Genomic DNA, 15,260 nt, shown 5'->3' with positions numbered 1-15,260 from the left:
ATTTTTTTGTTGAATTCGTTTTTACTCCCTTCAAGTTAATGTTGTTTGTTGTGGCCAAATTTGTGATATTTTGCGAATTGCGGAAGTGTAAACTTGCCAAACCGTTGCCACTGCAATCAGCTCTCCAACCCCCTCGGGCAACTGTCAACGTTACGCCTGATCTGTTCAAAACTCTCTGAGGGCTGTGAGTTACCATGGATGGAGGGAGAAGAGGACGAGGAGCATCTTTGCGGGTGCGGCGTTGGCATGACATTACAGAGGGAAAAAAACTGGAATCGGAACTTCACATTGGTGATACTGTAGTTTTAGATGCCATATGGGAGGTTGTTTAATCATGGAAATTTGTTGAAATCTGTATAATCTCCTTGTTTTCATAGACCTAACATAAGTACTTATTGTCTTGATTTCATTCAACATTGTTTTTACACTGTTTGGAAGGTGTGGAAAAAAAAAAAAAAAGAGGAAGAAAATTAATTATCAGAGAAAATGCAGAGAAAGTTGATTATGGTTATTTTCTTCTCTTGCTTTCTTGAGGTTCCAAATTTTTTTCTTTCGCCGATCAAAAAATTATTTTCTTTCTTTTCCTATGTTCTGAACAAAGCACGTGTGTGATTTTTCCACTTTTCTGCTGATCGTTGCTCCTTGATTGCAAACCAATAGTAAGGGAGGAGCTGTGAGGCAATCTGATCAAATTATCGAAGAGTAACGCTAGGTATTCAAACACAAATGTGTCAGAAATTATTTGAGATACGCATAATCTCCTTATTATAATTATTTGAGATACGCATAATCTCCTTATTATGTCGCAAGATCTACATGGATTAAACAATTACTTCATATAAGTACATTTGTCTCCGGATCAATGCACAAAATCTGTGTCGTTAACCGAATTGTGATTATTTTTAAATGCGTACATACAAGAAAGCTTATTGAAAAATTCTAACTGCAAAAAAAATTACTCGGAAACTATTCTGAAAGAGCAAATCAATGGTACAGATTCACTTTGAATTGTATATGTACCGTTGATTTGTCCATTCGAAATAATTTCCTGGTTGATTTCTTTTGTATCTACCACTGCTCCGGCTTATTTCCTACCTTTGAAAAAGTTCGAGATAGAAAGTGTTAGTGGAGAAGGAACGTAAGTGGAAACGGAAGTGTAACATTTTGGCGCAAAACGTGGGAGTCATGTTTAACCAGAACTCTTCTCTCTCTCTCTCTCTCTCTCTCTCTCTCTATTATAAATAGACGCGGGTTTCAGGCGGTTTGTGACGATGATAGCCGGTTTGTGCTCTCTCTCTCTCTCTCTCTCTCTCTCTCTCTCTCTCTACTCTCTTATTAACTCCTGGTAAGCCCATCATGGAATCTGAAATCATCTCGTTATATCTCTCGTATCTCATCTTTTTCTACATGATTAATCCTCCTTTGTAATGGGTATATGCGTTGTTTTGGTTATCGATTATTGGTTTTGCTTGATCTGATCGGTAATTTCACTCTTACGTTGGGTGGGTTAATTCTTAATCAAATATTCGTGTATCTGTAAATTTTCTGATGAGGAGATCGTTTTCTATTCTTTTTGTTTTTTGAAGAGAGTGTTTGATTCTGGACATGGGTAGACCTTTTCTGATCAAACTTGAAGGGAACCTATATAGCTGCAAGCACTGCCAGACCCATTTCGCTCTCTCGGAGGACATCCTTTCTAAGGTTCCCACATCTCTCTCTCTCTCTCTCTCTCTCTCTCTCTCTCTGTGTGTGTGTGTACATCTCCCTCTCTCTCTCTCTCTCTCTCTCTGTCTCTCTCTGTGTGTGTGTAATGTGTTATAACTCACATATCTATGCCTGTGCCAGTGTCCATTACCGTTTGAGTTTTTAACCCATTACTATTAAATTGAGAAATAAAATAAAAATTGGATTGGAGTAGGATCCTCTCCAGATTAAAATATCGTACTCCAGGTAACAATTGTTCCTTGGGTGATATTTTCAGGAAAAAGAAAACACAGTTTTTCAGAGTCAGAGTCTAAGTTTGGAATTAAGTTACGTAAAATGGTCAATAAAGCTAAATGTATGGATCAGATCATCAGATTCACTTTGAGTTGGATTATGAGCCCTATTACTTTTTTGAACAGGGATAATGACCCGTATTACACTAAGGTTGAATCTACACTTTACATTGTCTTTCTGGATTCCTTTCTGTGGTTTAATTTTGTTTCAACGATTATGGTGATCGACTTCAGTTCTGCAATTTGATTAGGCCACTTAGAGCATCTCCATCTTTGCTTCAAATTTGGAGATGTTAACATTGCAAACCTGTTGAATGGAATCTGAGATGCCTTTAATCAATACCCATTAAAAGCAAATATCATTTTCCTAACTTCATCAAGAGCCTTCCTGGTGCAGGTGATGAGTAACACTCGGATTACCATGACTATGATATCGGTGTCTCTGTGTGTGCCTCTACGCGTGTTTCTATGCACACTCTTAAGTAATTTGTTCTAATTTACTTGCTTTGGCTGAAATTTGAATGCCTTTGAAACCATATAGACTAGTCATATTGGTTTTACCAATTGTTATTTTTGCATCTTAGTCTCCTTATGAGGCTTTTTGCATAATCCCTTCGAAACACAATTTTAGTTCTCTTTGGGAGTACTGAATTTTTAGGAGGACCTGCATTTGATGCCCCAAAAGTCAAACGAAGAAGTATTCAAAATTGTCCCTTTATCCCAAGTTTTCAAAGTGCTCATATCAATTTCGTGAAAGATATTTATTGAGAAGCTACACAGGTTTGGCTTCGACTTGTTAAAGTGGACACATGTTTTGGGACATCCCAATATGCAAAGTGGACACATGTTTTGGGACATCCCAATATGCAAAGATGGAGGGGATTAATATGCTAATAACTAACCCTATTGAAATATTTGTGAGGGGATTAATAATGCCACATGCCAAAGGTATTGTATATCTCGTATTTCATGGGATATTAGGGATATTTAGTTCTAGACGCAGAAGTTTTGGCCGTACACGAGATATTTGTCCTATTGAATTTAGTCTAGTTACTCCAAAATCCAAATCCCTGTTTTAATCCAGACAAACTAACACAGCCAATGAATATTGCAATTCAAGTATCACCTGGGGAGATCCATTCGTCAATCATTGGCGCACTGTGGACCAGCTTATGTTCTGTTCATTGTTATTTCCTTCCTTTTTAGGTAATTTAAGAATGCTTCCATGTACAGCAGGAAGTTTTTGCTTCCTCATAGTTCAACTTATTTTCATAGAAACTTTGGGATCTGTATAAATTTGTTCATCTTCGAGATGCTGTTGGTGGTCCTTATGACTAATGAGGCCTGTTAGTACTTCTTGTAACTTGATGGGCACAAATCCTAACCTAGTGCTTTCTGTGCTTCCAGTCATTCCACTGCAGGTATGGAAAGGCTTATCTCTTCAATAATGTGTAAGTGTCCTTTGATTCCAGTGCTCCGTGTTCAATTAATACTGCGCCTATAACTCGTAGATTACTGGTAACTAGGGCCAATGTTACATGGACTCAGGAACGGATGTCAGGTGTGGTATGGTCCAAGTATCGGATTCATCTAAGTTTTACTTTACGGATATGGGGACACACTGGTATATTTAAAATCATTAGTATATAATGTCTACTTTTATCCGAAATGGGTGTTTACTTAGCTACTTGGACCTTTTCATTCATATTACAGGAGTTATGTGCATTTCTAGTTAGAGTTTGACTTGGAAAATATGTTCCCCAAGTTATAATCCAACTAAACATGTCCGACATGGATTTCTTACCCTTATCCGAGTGTCAGACACTTGTACTTCTAAAATTTGAAGGACTCATGTAACATAGACTAGGACCTTCTTGAATTTTGATGTCTAATGATTGTATACTTGCATCTGCAGTGCATGAATGGATAGTTTTATGTGATCTGTTTTTGCTTGTCAAAATTTCTACTCCCTCATAGTTGCTAGAATTCCTTGCAGTCAAGTGGTTATATTGTTGTAAAAGGCATCAAATGATTTCTCAATTTTGATAGTGTGAATGTCAATGTTGGAGAGAAAGAAGAGAGGATGATGATGACTGGAATGCATACCGTCGTTGACATATTCTGTGTTGGATGTGGCTCAATTGTGGGGTGGAAATATGTAAGACTGCATTTGTTTTTTGATGCAGCTTTTGGTCTCTTTGTTCTATTGCCTTATGTATCTGTTTGTGACCTTTAGGAGGCTGCTTATGAGAAGAGCCAAAAGTACAAGGAAGGGAAATTCATTATCGAGAGGTGCAAAAATGATTTGTGCCTATTTGTTTTTCTTTACGCTTTCTTAGAAAAACTTGTTTTACTGGGAGAATCACCCCATATTTTAAAGGAATTTTTGGTGAAAGAACCCTTTTTGCTTAAAGAAAACACTGATTACATGGTTTCAAATTCTTCAACATCGTTTTCACTTAACAATATATACAAAAAAAAAAAATAGTGAGTGTTTATGTTTTCAAAATTGTGTTTTTGAATACTTGCTGTTGAAAACTGATTCTATAATTTTACACTGTACATTGCCATTTTTGTTGAGTTATTTCTGCTGCTTTTCTTTTACAGGTTCAAAGTCTTAGGTCCCGATGGAAGCCTCTATATACTCAGCCCCGAAGCTCAGGCGGGTGGAAGCGATGTTGATGATCCTTGATTGGACTTTTTTTAGATTAACCATTCCCGATTCATGAGTTGATACTGTACATTCTCTGCACCTTCCCATTTTTGTTCTACACCCCTAGTTTAGATCTTGTTTTTGGTATTTATACCAGTTCGCAAAGCTCAATTAGTGGCTTCTCTTATGCAAGATTTTCTTAGATGCCTCTCAATATTCTCGTTCAGGTAGATTTTCCAATGATTTCTCTGAGTCATCTGATGTTTGGATGATGAGTCTTGGTTTCTATTTCCTGGTTGTTTCCCCATTGTGACCTGGTGGTCACGAGTTCGAGTCGAATAGTCTCTCCGCTTGGGGGATAAGATTGTGTACATCCAATTCTTTTCGCTGCAGTATCGGGACCTGGTCAGGGTCTCTTATTCAGTGGTGGTTTAGTTTGCAGTTTCTCATTTGCTCCCTAGCACTCAGGCCCAGCACAATATTGTGCATTGGACTGCAGCAGTGCTACTTGCTAGGCAACCACAAAATAGCCTCACGAACAGTGCCAAAATTGAAATTTTCTTGTCCGATGTTCAGTTGAGTGTGGTTTTGGAATAATTGAAAAAGGACAGTAATTTTCGGTCTCCACAAATTATTACAGCATCTGCACAATAGCAAAGAAAAAAAAAGAAAAAAAACTATCTTGCACTCCAAAAGTCGAGTGCGAAAATTAATCTCTGTATGCAATTGATTTTCACTCCCCACTTTTGGAGTGTAGATTAATTTGTGGAGGGCTAAAATCAATTCTCTTGAAAATTCATTATTTGGGCTCTGTAGAAGATGACCATCTTTTTCCGTGTGACGATGGTGCTCGAGTCTTTGTCCCAAATAATTTATTAGAAGTCGGCCTGGGATTTAGGGGTTTGCTCTTTTCTAAAGTTTCAGGTTCGAAACCTCTCAAGTGTTATCAACTCCTTTGCGGTTGTTGGAGGTTTTTCCAGTCGTTAATTTTAGAGTCCCAAGATTAGTCAAGGTGTGAACAAGCTTGTCCAGACCACCTGATTATAAACAAATAAATATTCATCGGATACATGTACAGGTGGACAATCTGTCTTTTCTTGGTCATATTTCCAATTGCCAAAAAAAGAAAAGGCAAAAAAAGGGACTCGTTCTCTCCTCTTTTCCCTTTTCTAATCCGATCACCGATAACTGGTTACAAGTATGACCGGATTCATCATGGATTAAGAGATGCTGTCAAAGCGGGGGTGTTTGATAGCAGTGCTGAGCAGCCGATCTGGTTGTTCATCTCGGAAATCGACAGTTGATCATATGTTGGAAAACATACACATGTATCGATCAAGCGGCCACCGTTACAAAAGGAAAAAAAAAAGGCCACCGTAAACCATAGTACCGTTACACTTTAAAGGGGTGTGTATTGAAGACTTTCCCACCGTTTACTTATCGATTTAATGTTTCACACCTTTGATTCTTATAAAATGAATGTCTCGAATCATCGATTTGCTCTTTATATGTCCTCATAAATCGAACTGAAACATGCATAAAGGGAAGTGAGATCCGAATTCTAAGGACTGGCTTTCAAATTATTGAATTTGACTCGTCCTTCCCGAGGAATCAAACATGGAAACAACTCTTCGTTTGAGTCTGGCATCTTTTGAAAGAAAAAGCAAAAGAAGTTGAAAGAAATTTGAATTAAAGGCATGAACATGTTCTCCCTTGGGATTGGTTAATTGTTTTACTTACATTTTTCTCTCTCAGTCCAAGAGATGGGTCGAAGTGTTCTTTTTGCTCTCTCCCCAAAAATTGATCAGTTTCCCAAAGTGGGTTTACTCTAGATTCTGAGTACACATAATCCACCTCTAGTCTAGTTCTGAACTGTAGTTCCCGGCGTCAAACGTGGGACTAGCTAATTCTGAAGAGCATGTGGCCCGCATGTTTCCTTGTATCGTGGGTCGGGGATTATAATCTTACCATCAAACATGCCCGGACTTTTTTTTTTTTTTTGAACGGCAAGTACACATACTTCTGGTTACCAGGTTCTAAAGCGTCGAGCTATAGGAAAAAAATTTGCAAGCGGTTCTATTCTAGCCTAGTTTAGGGGATGGGATGAAGTGGGTACTTTCATCAGCATTAACATTTAGGGGTACAAACTTACCGAAAGAAAAAAAAAAAAAAAACATTGAGGGGCACAAATTGCTATCACATGAGCTCGCCAGCATTGTGCGTAGAGCTATGATTTGAATTAATGCATAATTGGTTTGCCAAGATAAAGTCCAAAAAAACCAAGAGATTAGCTAACCTGTAATATGCGAAGTGCTTCATCATGGGGTATGATATTAGGTTGATTTGAATGATTTGTTGCATATTTGCAGTCTGAGAAAGTCTACTGCCATAAAAGTTTCTATGATATGTTGACGCTGCACTAACTGGCAATCAACTGAATAATTATTTTACAATCACCAATCACGAGTGTCACGTTCACAAATTATGTATACATTGTTGTGTAGGTGAACTTGCTCTATTATTTCCTTATTTTTTTTTCACACTATATGCAACTAACCAAGATTAATAAAGAATTTCACAGAGTAGTTACTAGAAGTAGGTATATGTTGAAGTTGGATTTTGAATTTTGAATTTAATACCATTAAATGTACTGTTAAATCCTTTCAAAAAACTTACTACAGCAGAAAGTGAATTATTGAATTTCACTTTAGGCCTTGGACGACAGTTGTAAATACATGATCCATTATTTGGTTTGTCAAAATCCTCTCAAGTCAGAATAATTGGTTATCTACGTGGGACTATTTAAACCATGGTTCTTGCCAATTCCAATACTTACGGGTTTAGGTTCCGTTTCAGAATACCTTCTTAAACAATAATATAGTGCGATTGAGGTAAGGGTGTAAACGGTTCGGTTAGGTATTTTTTTGGGTTGGCTCAAACTAAAACCGGACCGAATCGTTTACCCCTAAAAACCAAATCAAATCACCGGTTTGGTCCTCTTTTTATTTTCGGTTTGTTTTAACTGGTTTTTTCCCCCCTCCTAGGTTAAGGTGAAAATAAAGTAAAAAACTATCCTAATATATGTTTTCTATTGTATATTTTGTTTATCTGTTTTCAACCGTGTCTTTCGACGAAAATTTACATTCATTAGACATCTTTAGATGGATAATTCAAAACTAGCCAACTCCCAATGCACGGTAGTTGATTCGATGCATGTTTACATTCCAAGAAAACCTAGTACTACCACAACTGTGCATAATACGTTGACGCTGAACTAATCAAAAACTGAATGAATAATTATTTTACAATCATCAATTATGTGGTGTCGCATTCACACATTGTACAAATTGTTGTTGAGTTGCAATTAACCTAGATTAATACTCCGTACTAAAGAATATCCAAAAGTAGTCACTAGAAGAAGTTTATCAATGTTGCAGTAGTATTTTGAAATTTGAACTTCAGATGTAATTAAATGGGCTATCTTGGATTTTGAATTTAATACTCCTACCATTACAAATGTACTGTAAAAGCCTTCCAAAAAGTTAGAGCAGAAAGTTGGAGTATATTAAATTGAACTTGATCAGTTTAGGACTTGGACGGCAATGGGTTCCCTTATTTTTTATAAATAAAATCCTCTGAAGTAAAAAGTTGGTTAAAGGAACATATACATATGGAAAATTTTAAAATCAGCTCAATGGGCTGACAATAGTGAGTGTGTGAATGTGTATTAAAGGGTATAAAAAGTATATAAAATATGTATTTTTCTCGTCTTCTAGTATGTTTATCGTCAACCCAGTGGGCTGACAATAGCAAGACCGTATACATATACAGTATATGTCAAAAGTTCCTAGTTATATTTTGAAAATTGGGCCAGTGAGCGAACCGCACCAGTTTTCAAAATCTTACCACTTCTCTTCTCTGGTTCACTTGAGCCCGAGCATAGATCGGTCAACGGTCTAATCGGTTGGACTGGCTGGTTTGGTTCGATATTCAAAACATTGGTTTTTAAATTCCATTATACGTATATATATATGTATGTATGTATACATGTTATAAGTCCGTCATATTTTGTTTATCTGTCTTTAATTGCGCCTGTCAGAAAAACAAAAAATGTCATTGGAGACAATTGTACATTTACTTATAAAATTTTAAAAAATAAGTAATTCAAAAGTAGTTAAATCAAACTCATTAGACGGCAATGGGTAATTTTTTTTAATCCATAGCATGATACGACTTTTAAAGATAAAGTAATAAAGCCAAAAGTTATCTTATTTACTTACTTATATTTTAAACCCAACATATTGGATAAAGTAACATATTTTGATTCTCCTCGGGGATTATTCTTGTTTTGTCCTTTAGGGACATAAGTTGACTATAAAATTGAAAAAGAGAGGGCAATTTACACCAACCTCCTCTGAGATTTTTGACAAATACACTGCGCCCCTAACCTTTAAACCAATTACACCGATCTCCCTCAGGCTTGTGTTAAATTTGTGGATTTCAAGCTATGATCTTAAAGAAAAAGAGGTTCGTGTAGCTCCCACCCTCAGTCTTGTGTTAAATTTGTGGATTTCAAGTTACGATCTTAAAGGAAAAGAGGTTCGTGTAGCTCCCATTTTGCCATTAAATTTTTCATTAAATCTTTGCACTCCCATGTTGCCCTCAAGAAAATAATTTCCTTTGGTCCTAAAAAGTCAAAGTTACAATCAAATCAATTTACCCTCCAACCATTTTATTTCCAAAAAGCTTCAATTCCTTTCGTATGGATTTCCCGGGAGGAACTTAAGGGCAAAATAGGAGTTACACAAGGTTTTTTCTCTTAAGGTCATTAACTTGGACTGCACAAATCTAATGAAAGGCTAACGGAGTGGACCTAATTGATCTACGTTATTCGCATTAAGGGCGGCCGGTGTAATTAGTTGAAAGATTGGGGCCTTTGGTATTAGCAAGAAACCTCAAGGGAGGTTGGTGTAAAAAAATACTATTTCAAATCTTCGCATTGTTTAAGGAAACTGTCAGAAACATACAGAGAGAAACCTTCGTCAAAGGAATCAGTAGAAAACCAAACAAACAGCAAACAGACTGTTATTAGCAATCAACTTCCTCGTCTTTCCCCCCACATCTCTCTCTCTCTCTCTCTCTCTCTAGATCGCTTCTGTTCATCTTCAATCCACCTCCAAAGATTCAAACGTCTGTACAGAGCACCTCTGCTTACATTTATCAGCACTGCTTTTTCCATCAATGGCTGTAAGTTCTACAACAAACCCACAACTCAAATCTCTCTCTCTCTCTCTCTCTCTCTCTCTCTCTCTATATATATATATATATATACACACACACACACACACACACACACACATGTATACGTATAGATATATTAGCTTGTGTAAGTGTGCTAAAGCAACTACATACTTGAGCTCAGCTGAAATCGACTCGAACGAAAAACAAGTCAATCTCTGATGCGTTGTTTGTAACTTGTCAAGTTTTCAACTAAGTTTGAATAACTTTGTGGCCTGTGTAGATATGTAGCGCGCATGTTTGAAAGAAATGTTGATGTAAGAATCTTCCTTGGAAAAAAGGGTGTTGCTTTAAATCTAATTTCTGATGGAGAGATCTCATTTGTGATATAGTTCAACCAAATATTGCAACTTTATCACTTCTGTCTTTTATTCAGATCCAAGGAGAAATCTCACAATTCTTTTGGTTCAAATGCTATCATGTCTTTGGATTTGTTGAGCTCATGTTTTGTGTGCAAGGCTGAAGATCTGTAGAGGATTGTATTAAATTAGACTTGGGATTAGCCATAGCCCTTTTCTTGGATATACCAACTATCACCTATATATATACCTTTTTATTTTTATTTTGTATAGCTCTGAATTTTAGCAGAAAAGATAGTGATTTGGTAAGGGGATATACACTGAGGTTGGGGTATTTGAGTGATTGTAAAATCTCCTCCATAATACAAATTCGCTGCCTGTGGAGTAAGCAATTGCCAAACCACGTGAATATTGTCGTTTCTGTGTGTTTGTGTTTGGGTGTGTATGTGTGTTTTGGGTGCCTTGGGGTGTTGTACCAGTCTAGAGGGATTTGACATACATTCTTTTTCATATGGGAGAACTTTGTTTTGGTTTAGTTTGGAATTCAGTAAAAAATGCGTAGGAATCTGTTTTTACGATGTGGTCATTAGAAATTTAGAAGTAGTAATTGTGAAGTGGTGGAATCCCAAATGCAGGCATCCGTACAGTGTAGGAGCATTGGGATGGTGATGAAGGAGGTGGACGATGATGTGGAATTTTCCCTCGACTTGTGGAGCCACGAGAACAAGACCAGCCAAAATTTTCTTCAGGATCCAAATGATTTCAGTGATCAATTCGGTATTGTGAAGAATCAACTGCTTTTAGGTCACCTGTTTTAGTTTCTCATAAATTGGCTCTAATCTGATTTCAAATCTGAGAAAGAGAGACTTTTGTTTTGTTTTCTTTTTTTGTTCTTGAGTTGGTATTGATGGGTTACTAGTATTTTTTGGATGCAGGATCTATGCGGGAGAACTCTTTGACGCAAGGTATAACATCAACATTGCTTGAACAGAAGAGCGGTGCTGATGATTTCCTGACCTCCAAAAGTGATAAAACAGATTATGAGTGGTATAGTTATAACAATTCACAGATTTCCTGTATCTTGATTGAATCTTTGTATTCTGTTTGACTTAATGGTTATGCAACATTAGCACGCGTGAGCATTGTTTTATGTGTGCAACTGCAAATTAAAAATTTTACATCGAACCATATGAGAGCAGTCCAAATATCATCCAAAGATTTGGTTAAACCGTATCATAACGCGGCATGAACTTATTGGGAGAAGTAGATTTCTTGCCTTGGAGGGTTAGTTGGATGTTGTGCCACTTGTCTTCTAAAATGTAAAGACTCTGACGACGTCTGAGTTGTGTATCTCAATGATTGTCACTAGAGTACCTGAGAAAATTAAGCTGCTGAGCAAAAAATGAAGAAAATTAAGCATGTACCAATCAATCCCATTGGGTCCTGAAATTGACTGTTGTGTTCTCCGATTAAGTTGGAAAATATTTTTTTGTATGACCACAATTATGCCAACACTTGCAGCGTAGGATGCCTTTTTTTACTTTTGATTTCCTATGAATTTTCGCAATTGATTCTCGCAGTACATTTTTTAAGGAAACGGAACAAATTGATTGAATCACACCTTTGATCACAATGCATGTCAACGAGTCAAGAAATAGCCTAATATTCTGCCACCCAAACAATGTAGAGGTCCACTTTTTTTTTTGATCAGCCATGTAGAGTTCCACATTTTCATGGAAGTTGTGGATGCCTTCTTTTTTCATCAACTACATTCCCTTCGAAGCCAATATGATTTTTATGGCCAGAGACCTGATCACACAGTGACACAGATAGCTGTTATGATACAATCAATATTGCTTTCCATCAGCTTCGGATCCTTCTGTTAGTCTGGCAAAATCACCTTTTGCTGGTTGCTGATTACTTGAAGTCATTGTGTATTCAGGCTTCTTACAGCATCTGGAAACCCAATGTTTCCCTCATTGGAGACAGAAATGGAAAAAATTGCAACGGGTGAGTTTGGTATTTCGGGAAGTCATCATGCTGTTCCAGAGTCTGAGGTAAGGACTCCTGATGAATCACTCTCTGAATTTTTTTGCCTGGGATTGTTTCCAGTTTACTTAGAATGTAGAGCGTCTTGATCATTTATGTCTCATATTTTGCAAACTCATGTGGTGCTATTCTCAATTTCTTGTGTTGCAGCTGGCTAATCCCCCTGCAGAACCAGCTCCGAGTAAAAATGAAGCATCCAGTCAACCAGGTTTATCCACTGGTTCAAACGCTTCCATGGCTGCAAATAAACGACCATCTTCAACGGGGGGACTAAAATCAGCTGCTTCTAGATCTGCAACACCTTCTAGATCTGCAACACCAACTGGGCGATCCACATTACCCGCCAAAACAAAGCCCTCAAGAGCTTCCACACCTACTTCAAGAGCCACATTACCCACAACAGCAAAGCCAAGAGCTTCCACCCCTACTTCGCGAGCAACACAGCCTTTCATTAAGCCTGTGTTCAGATCTTCAACTCCAACCAGACCTATGGCCCGCTCATCTACACCAACTGCCAGACCCTCGGTACCAGCACTAGCAGCTTCCAAGCCCACATCTAGATCTACAACACCCACATTGAAAAATAGAGTAACAAAGTCGGGTGCCACAAATTTGAAGACATCATTGCCAGAAAGGCCGGTTTCAGCTTCTAAGGGTAGACCAGTGGCACCTACACCTAGTGCTCGATCGTCTTCAAGAGGACGGGTTTCAAATGGTATTGCATACATCAATGGAATACGTGTGGTTGCCATGAGTAGAGCTGATTCGACTTGCAATGATGATGTGAGCCCTGTGGTAATGGGCACTAAGATGGTTGAAAGAGTGGTGAACATGAGGAAACTAGCTCCGCCAAACCAAGATGGCTGTACCTCTAAGAAGAATAATTCCTCAGAGAAGTCTCTGTCGTCCCAAGAAAAATCTGGCTTCGGAAGAACGCTTTCAAGATCATCCCTAGACATGGCTTTGAGGCATATGGTACGTACTGCTTTTCCTTGTACATCAGCATGCTTAACTTTTACTTTGTTTTTGGATCATGGATTTATGAAGTGATCTATGGATGGAAAGAAAAGATAAAACAAAAAGATACTCTGTAAGAAAATGAAGTGAAAGAAGCTAAATTTTGTCATTGCTTTTCGCGTCATTGTTCTTTCCTCGAGTGGCAAGGAACTGCAATTGTTGAAACTCAACCCAACCATGCCCATATAGCACATTATTTATGTTTACTTGCAAGGCAATAAATGTCGTTTACATTTTTGGGCAGAAATATCATTTTGTTGTTTCCTGAAAAATGGGTTGCTTTTGGAAAATGAAAAAAAATTTCCAAAAAAGTTTTTGTGTTTTCAGAAAATGAAGAAGGAAATCATAAAACTAGACGGTACTGCGCATGCCTAGGCGAAAGTATTTTGGACAAGTTGTACTTATCATTGTTTGGGACTTCTGCATTTCTATTGAATAAGAATCAAGTTTTGTTCTGGTCAATAGTGCTGTTGCAAATCTTGTACTAATTGATACTTGTCTTTTTGAGCAGGATATAAGGCGAAGCATTCCAGGTAATCTAAGCCCTGTAGTAACAAACATTTCGGACTCTTCTGTGTCCAGTGTGGGATCAGGGTCCTCAAAAAGCAGGACAACATGGGACTCTCCTCTTGCAACAAGTAGTAATGCCAGTTCCGAGTCAAGCTTCAACAACAGCTCTAATTGCTTGGGTGAGAGAGAAGTAGAAGACACTAATCTTGGCAATGAGATCGGTCATGATTCGGGTATATAAACTCGCATTTTGATCCCAGACTACGTCCACTTGTCTTACTGTTGTGTGTAAGATCAAGTAGGAAGAAAGGGAGATGTAATCTTCTCCACGAAAGAAACGGCCCCGGAGAGGTATCTTATGTTTTAGTAAAACCTGATGGAAAGTTGTCTTTTCACTACATTTTTTTCCAGGATCCTTACTCGATGTGGAGGAACCTCTGGTTCGCCTATTGTATTGTTCTCGTAACGTCATATATTTGCTGCCGGACTGTGATATTCTCTCTCGCTACTCACAAGTTTTCGCAATAGCTTTTCTGCATCTGAACGACAAAATCGGCCCAAAACATGGCACTATTCTGCTTCTTGTTTCATTCTCTTTTTAAACAAGTACTTCACTTCCTAAATGCTCGAACCGAAGAGACAACATTCTAGGGGCACTCCCCAGATTACAAACACCTGCTCACAATCAAGGCCACACATCAAGACTTTCTTGTGAAATAATCTTCGTTACACTTTTCTTAGGTAATCCCAAACCAGTTCATAGACAACTGAGAAGTAGTGAGAAGGCTTGACCCTCTTATGGATGCTCAAGAAATCTTTGATATGGTTAACGAGCCTAATTTCTGAAATCAAAATAAATTGCAGTCTCAGTTTTTTCGTTTTGTGTAACTGTGCATTGTATTTTGAATTTCATTTCTTAAAATGAGTAACAAACCCCCATCCAACTCCCGCCCCCTCTACACAACGAGAGAGAGAGAGAGAGTGATCCTGCCGTGAAGGAACTCAGGGCGTGTTTACAGTAATAGATGTAGCGGAATTCACAAAAAGATTAGTTTGTGTACTAATCCAAACGAAAGAAAAATTGGCGTTCTGGGGAAACGAGTGACCGACCCAGATGGAACCTTGCGACCAAATACCAAAACCTTGCGGCCATGTACTCAAACATGGCGGCCAAGAAGGCAAGTACTAAAACCTTGCGGTCTTTTGGAAAGACTTCGCAGCCTCTTACTATATAACCTGCGTCCATAAACTCAAACCTTGCGGCCCCTTAAACCAAGCGGCAATGTACTCGAATCTTGTGGCTGGACTCTCAAACCTTGCGTCCAGGCTCTCTAACATTGTGGTCACATACTTCAACATTAATTGCAGCCACGTTCTCCAACCTTGCGGATTGGAGCTCGAACATTGTGGCCACGTATTCGAACCTACGGTGGCTGA

The 15,260-nt window shown here is 38.1% G+C and overlaps 2 protein-coding genes across 5 annotated transcripts; both read left to right on the top strand.

The window, feature by feature from the left end:
* Window positions 1-1,125: 1,125 nt before the first annotated feature.
* LOC131325975 (protein yippee-like) lies at window positions 1,126-4,864 on the top strand. Of its 4 annotated transcripts, none has more exons than XM_058358498.1 (6): window positions 1,126-1,281; window positions 1,587-1,701; window positions 3,405-3,448; window positions 4,047-4,155; window positions 4,234-4,289; window positions 4,605-4,864. In XM_058358498.1, the coding sequence occupies exons 2-6, from the start codon at window positions 1,606-1,608 to the stop codon at window positions 4,687-4,689; spliced, it is 390 nt and encodes a 129-aa protein (XP_058214481.1). In that variant the 5' UTR covers window positions 1,126-1,281; window positions 1,587-1,605; the 3' UTR covers window positions 4,690-4,864. The 4 variants fall into 4 exon arrangements, with proteins under 4 accessions (XP_058214481.1, XP_058214482.1, XP_058214483.1 ...); XM_058358499.1 differs by having other exon boundaries at window positions 1,261-1,345; XM_058358500.1 differs by lacking the exon at window positions 1,126-1,281 and adding an exon at window positions 1,325-1,431.
* A 4,830-nt stretch (window positions 4,865-9,694) lies between these two features.
* Window positions 9,695-14,350, top strand: LOC131325974 (uncharacterized). The gene is made up of 6 exons (XM_058358497.1): window positions 9,695-9,897; window positions 10,883-11,024; window positions 11,183-11,294; window positions 12,190-12,304; window positions 12,447-13,271; window positions 13,825-14,350. Exons 1-6 carry the CDS (start codon window positions 9,892-9,894, stop codon window positions 14,062-14,064), a joined length of 1,440 nt encoding a protein of 479 aa, XP_058214480.1. The 5' UTR covers window positions 9,695-9,891; the 3' UTR covers window positions 14,065-14,350.
* The last annotated feature ends 910 nt before the right edge of the window (window positions 14,351-15,260 follow it).

The sequence above is a fragment of the Rhododendron vialii genome, chromosome 5a (genome assembly GCF_030253575.1).
Source record: "Rhododendron vialii isolate Sample 1 chromosome 5a, ASM3025357v1".
NCBI lineage: Eukaryota > Viridiplantae > Streptophyta > Magnoliopsida > Ericales > Ericaceae > Rhododendron > Rhododendron vialii.
This window is presented reverse-complemented; position numbering and strand designations above follow the sequence as displayed.

What these genes read in the sequence shown, in the direction of transcription:
- LOC131325975 (XM_058358498.1), top strand. Translation starts at nt 1,606, where the DNA reads ATGGGTAGACCTTTTCTGATCAAACTTGAAGGGAACCTATATAGCTGC. An exon ending in CGGAGGACATCCTTTCTAAG is followed by an intron (nt 1,702 to 3,404) that starts GTTCCCACATCT and finishes CTGTGCTTCCAG; the next exon opens with TCATTCCACTGCAGGTATGG. An exon ending in CAATTGTGGGGTGGAAATAT is followed by an intron (nt 4,156 to 4,233) that starts GTAAGACTGCAT and finishes TGTGACCTTTAG; the next exon opens with GAGGCTGCTTATGAGAAGAG.
- LOC131325974 (XM_058358497.1), top strand. An exon ending in GATAAAACAGATTATGAGTG is followed by an intron (nt 11,295 to 12,189) that starts GTATAGTTATAA and finishes TTGTGTATTCAG; the next exon opens with GCTTCTTACAGCATCTGGAA. An exon ending in ATGCTGTTCCAGAGTCTGAG is followed by an intron (nt 12,305 to 12,446) that starts GTAAGGACTCCT and finishes CTTGTGTTGCAG; the next exon opens with CTGGCTAATCCCCCTGCAGA.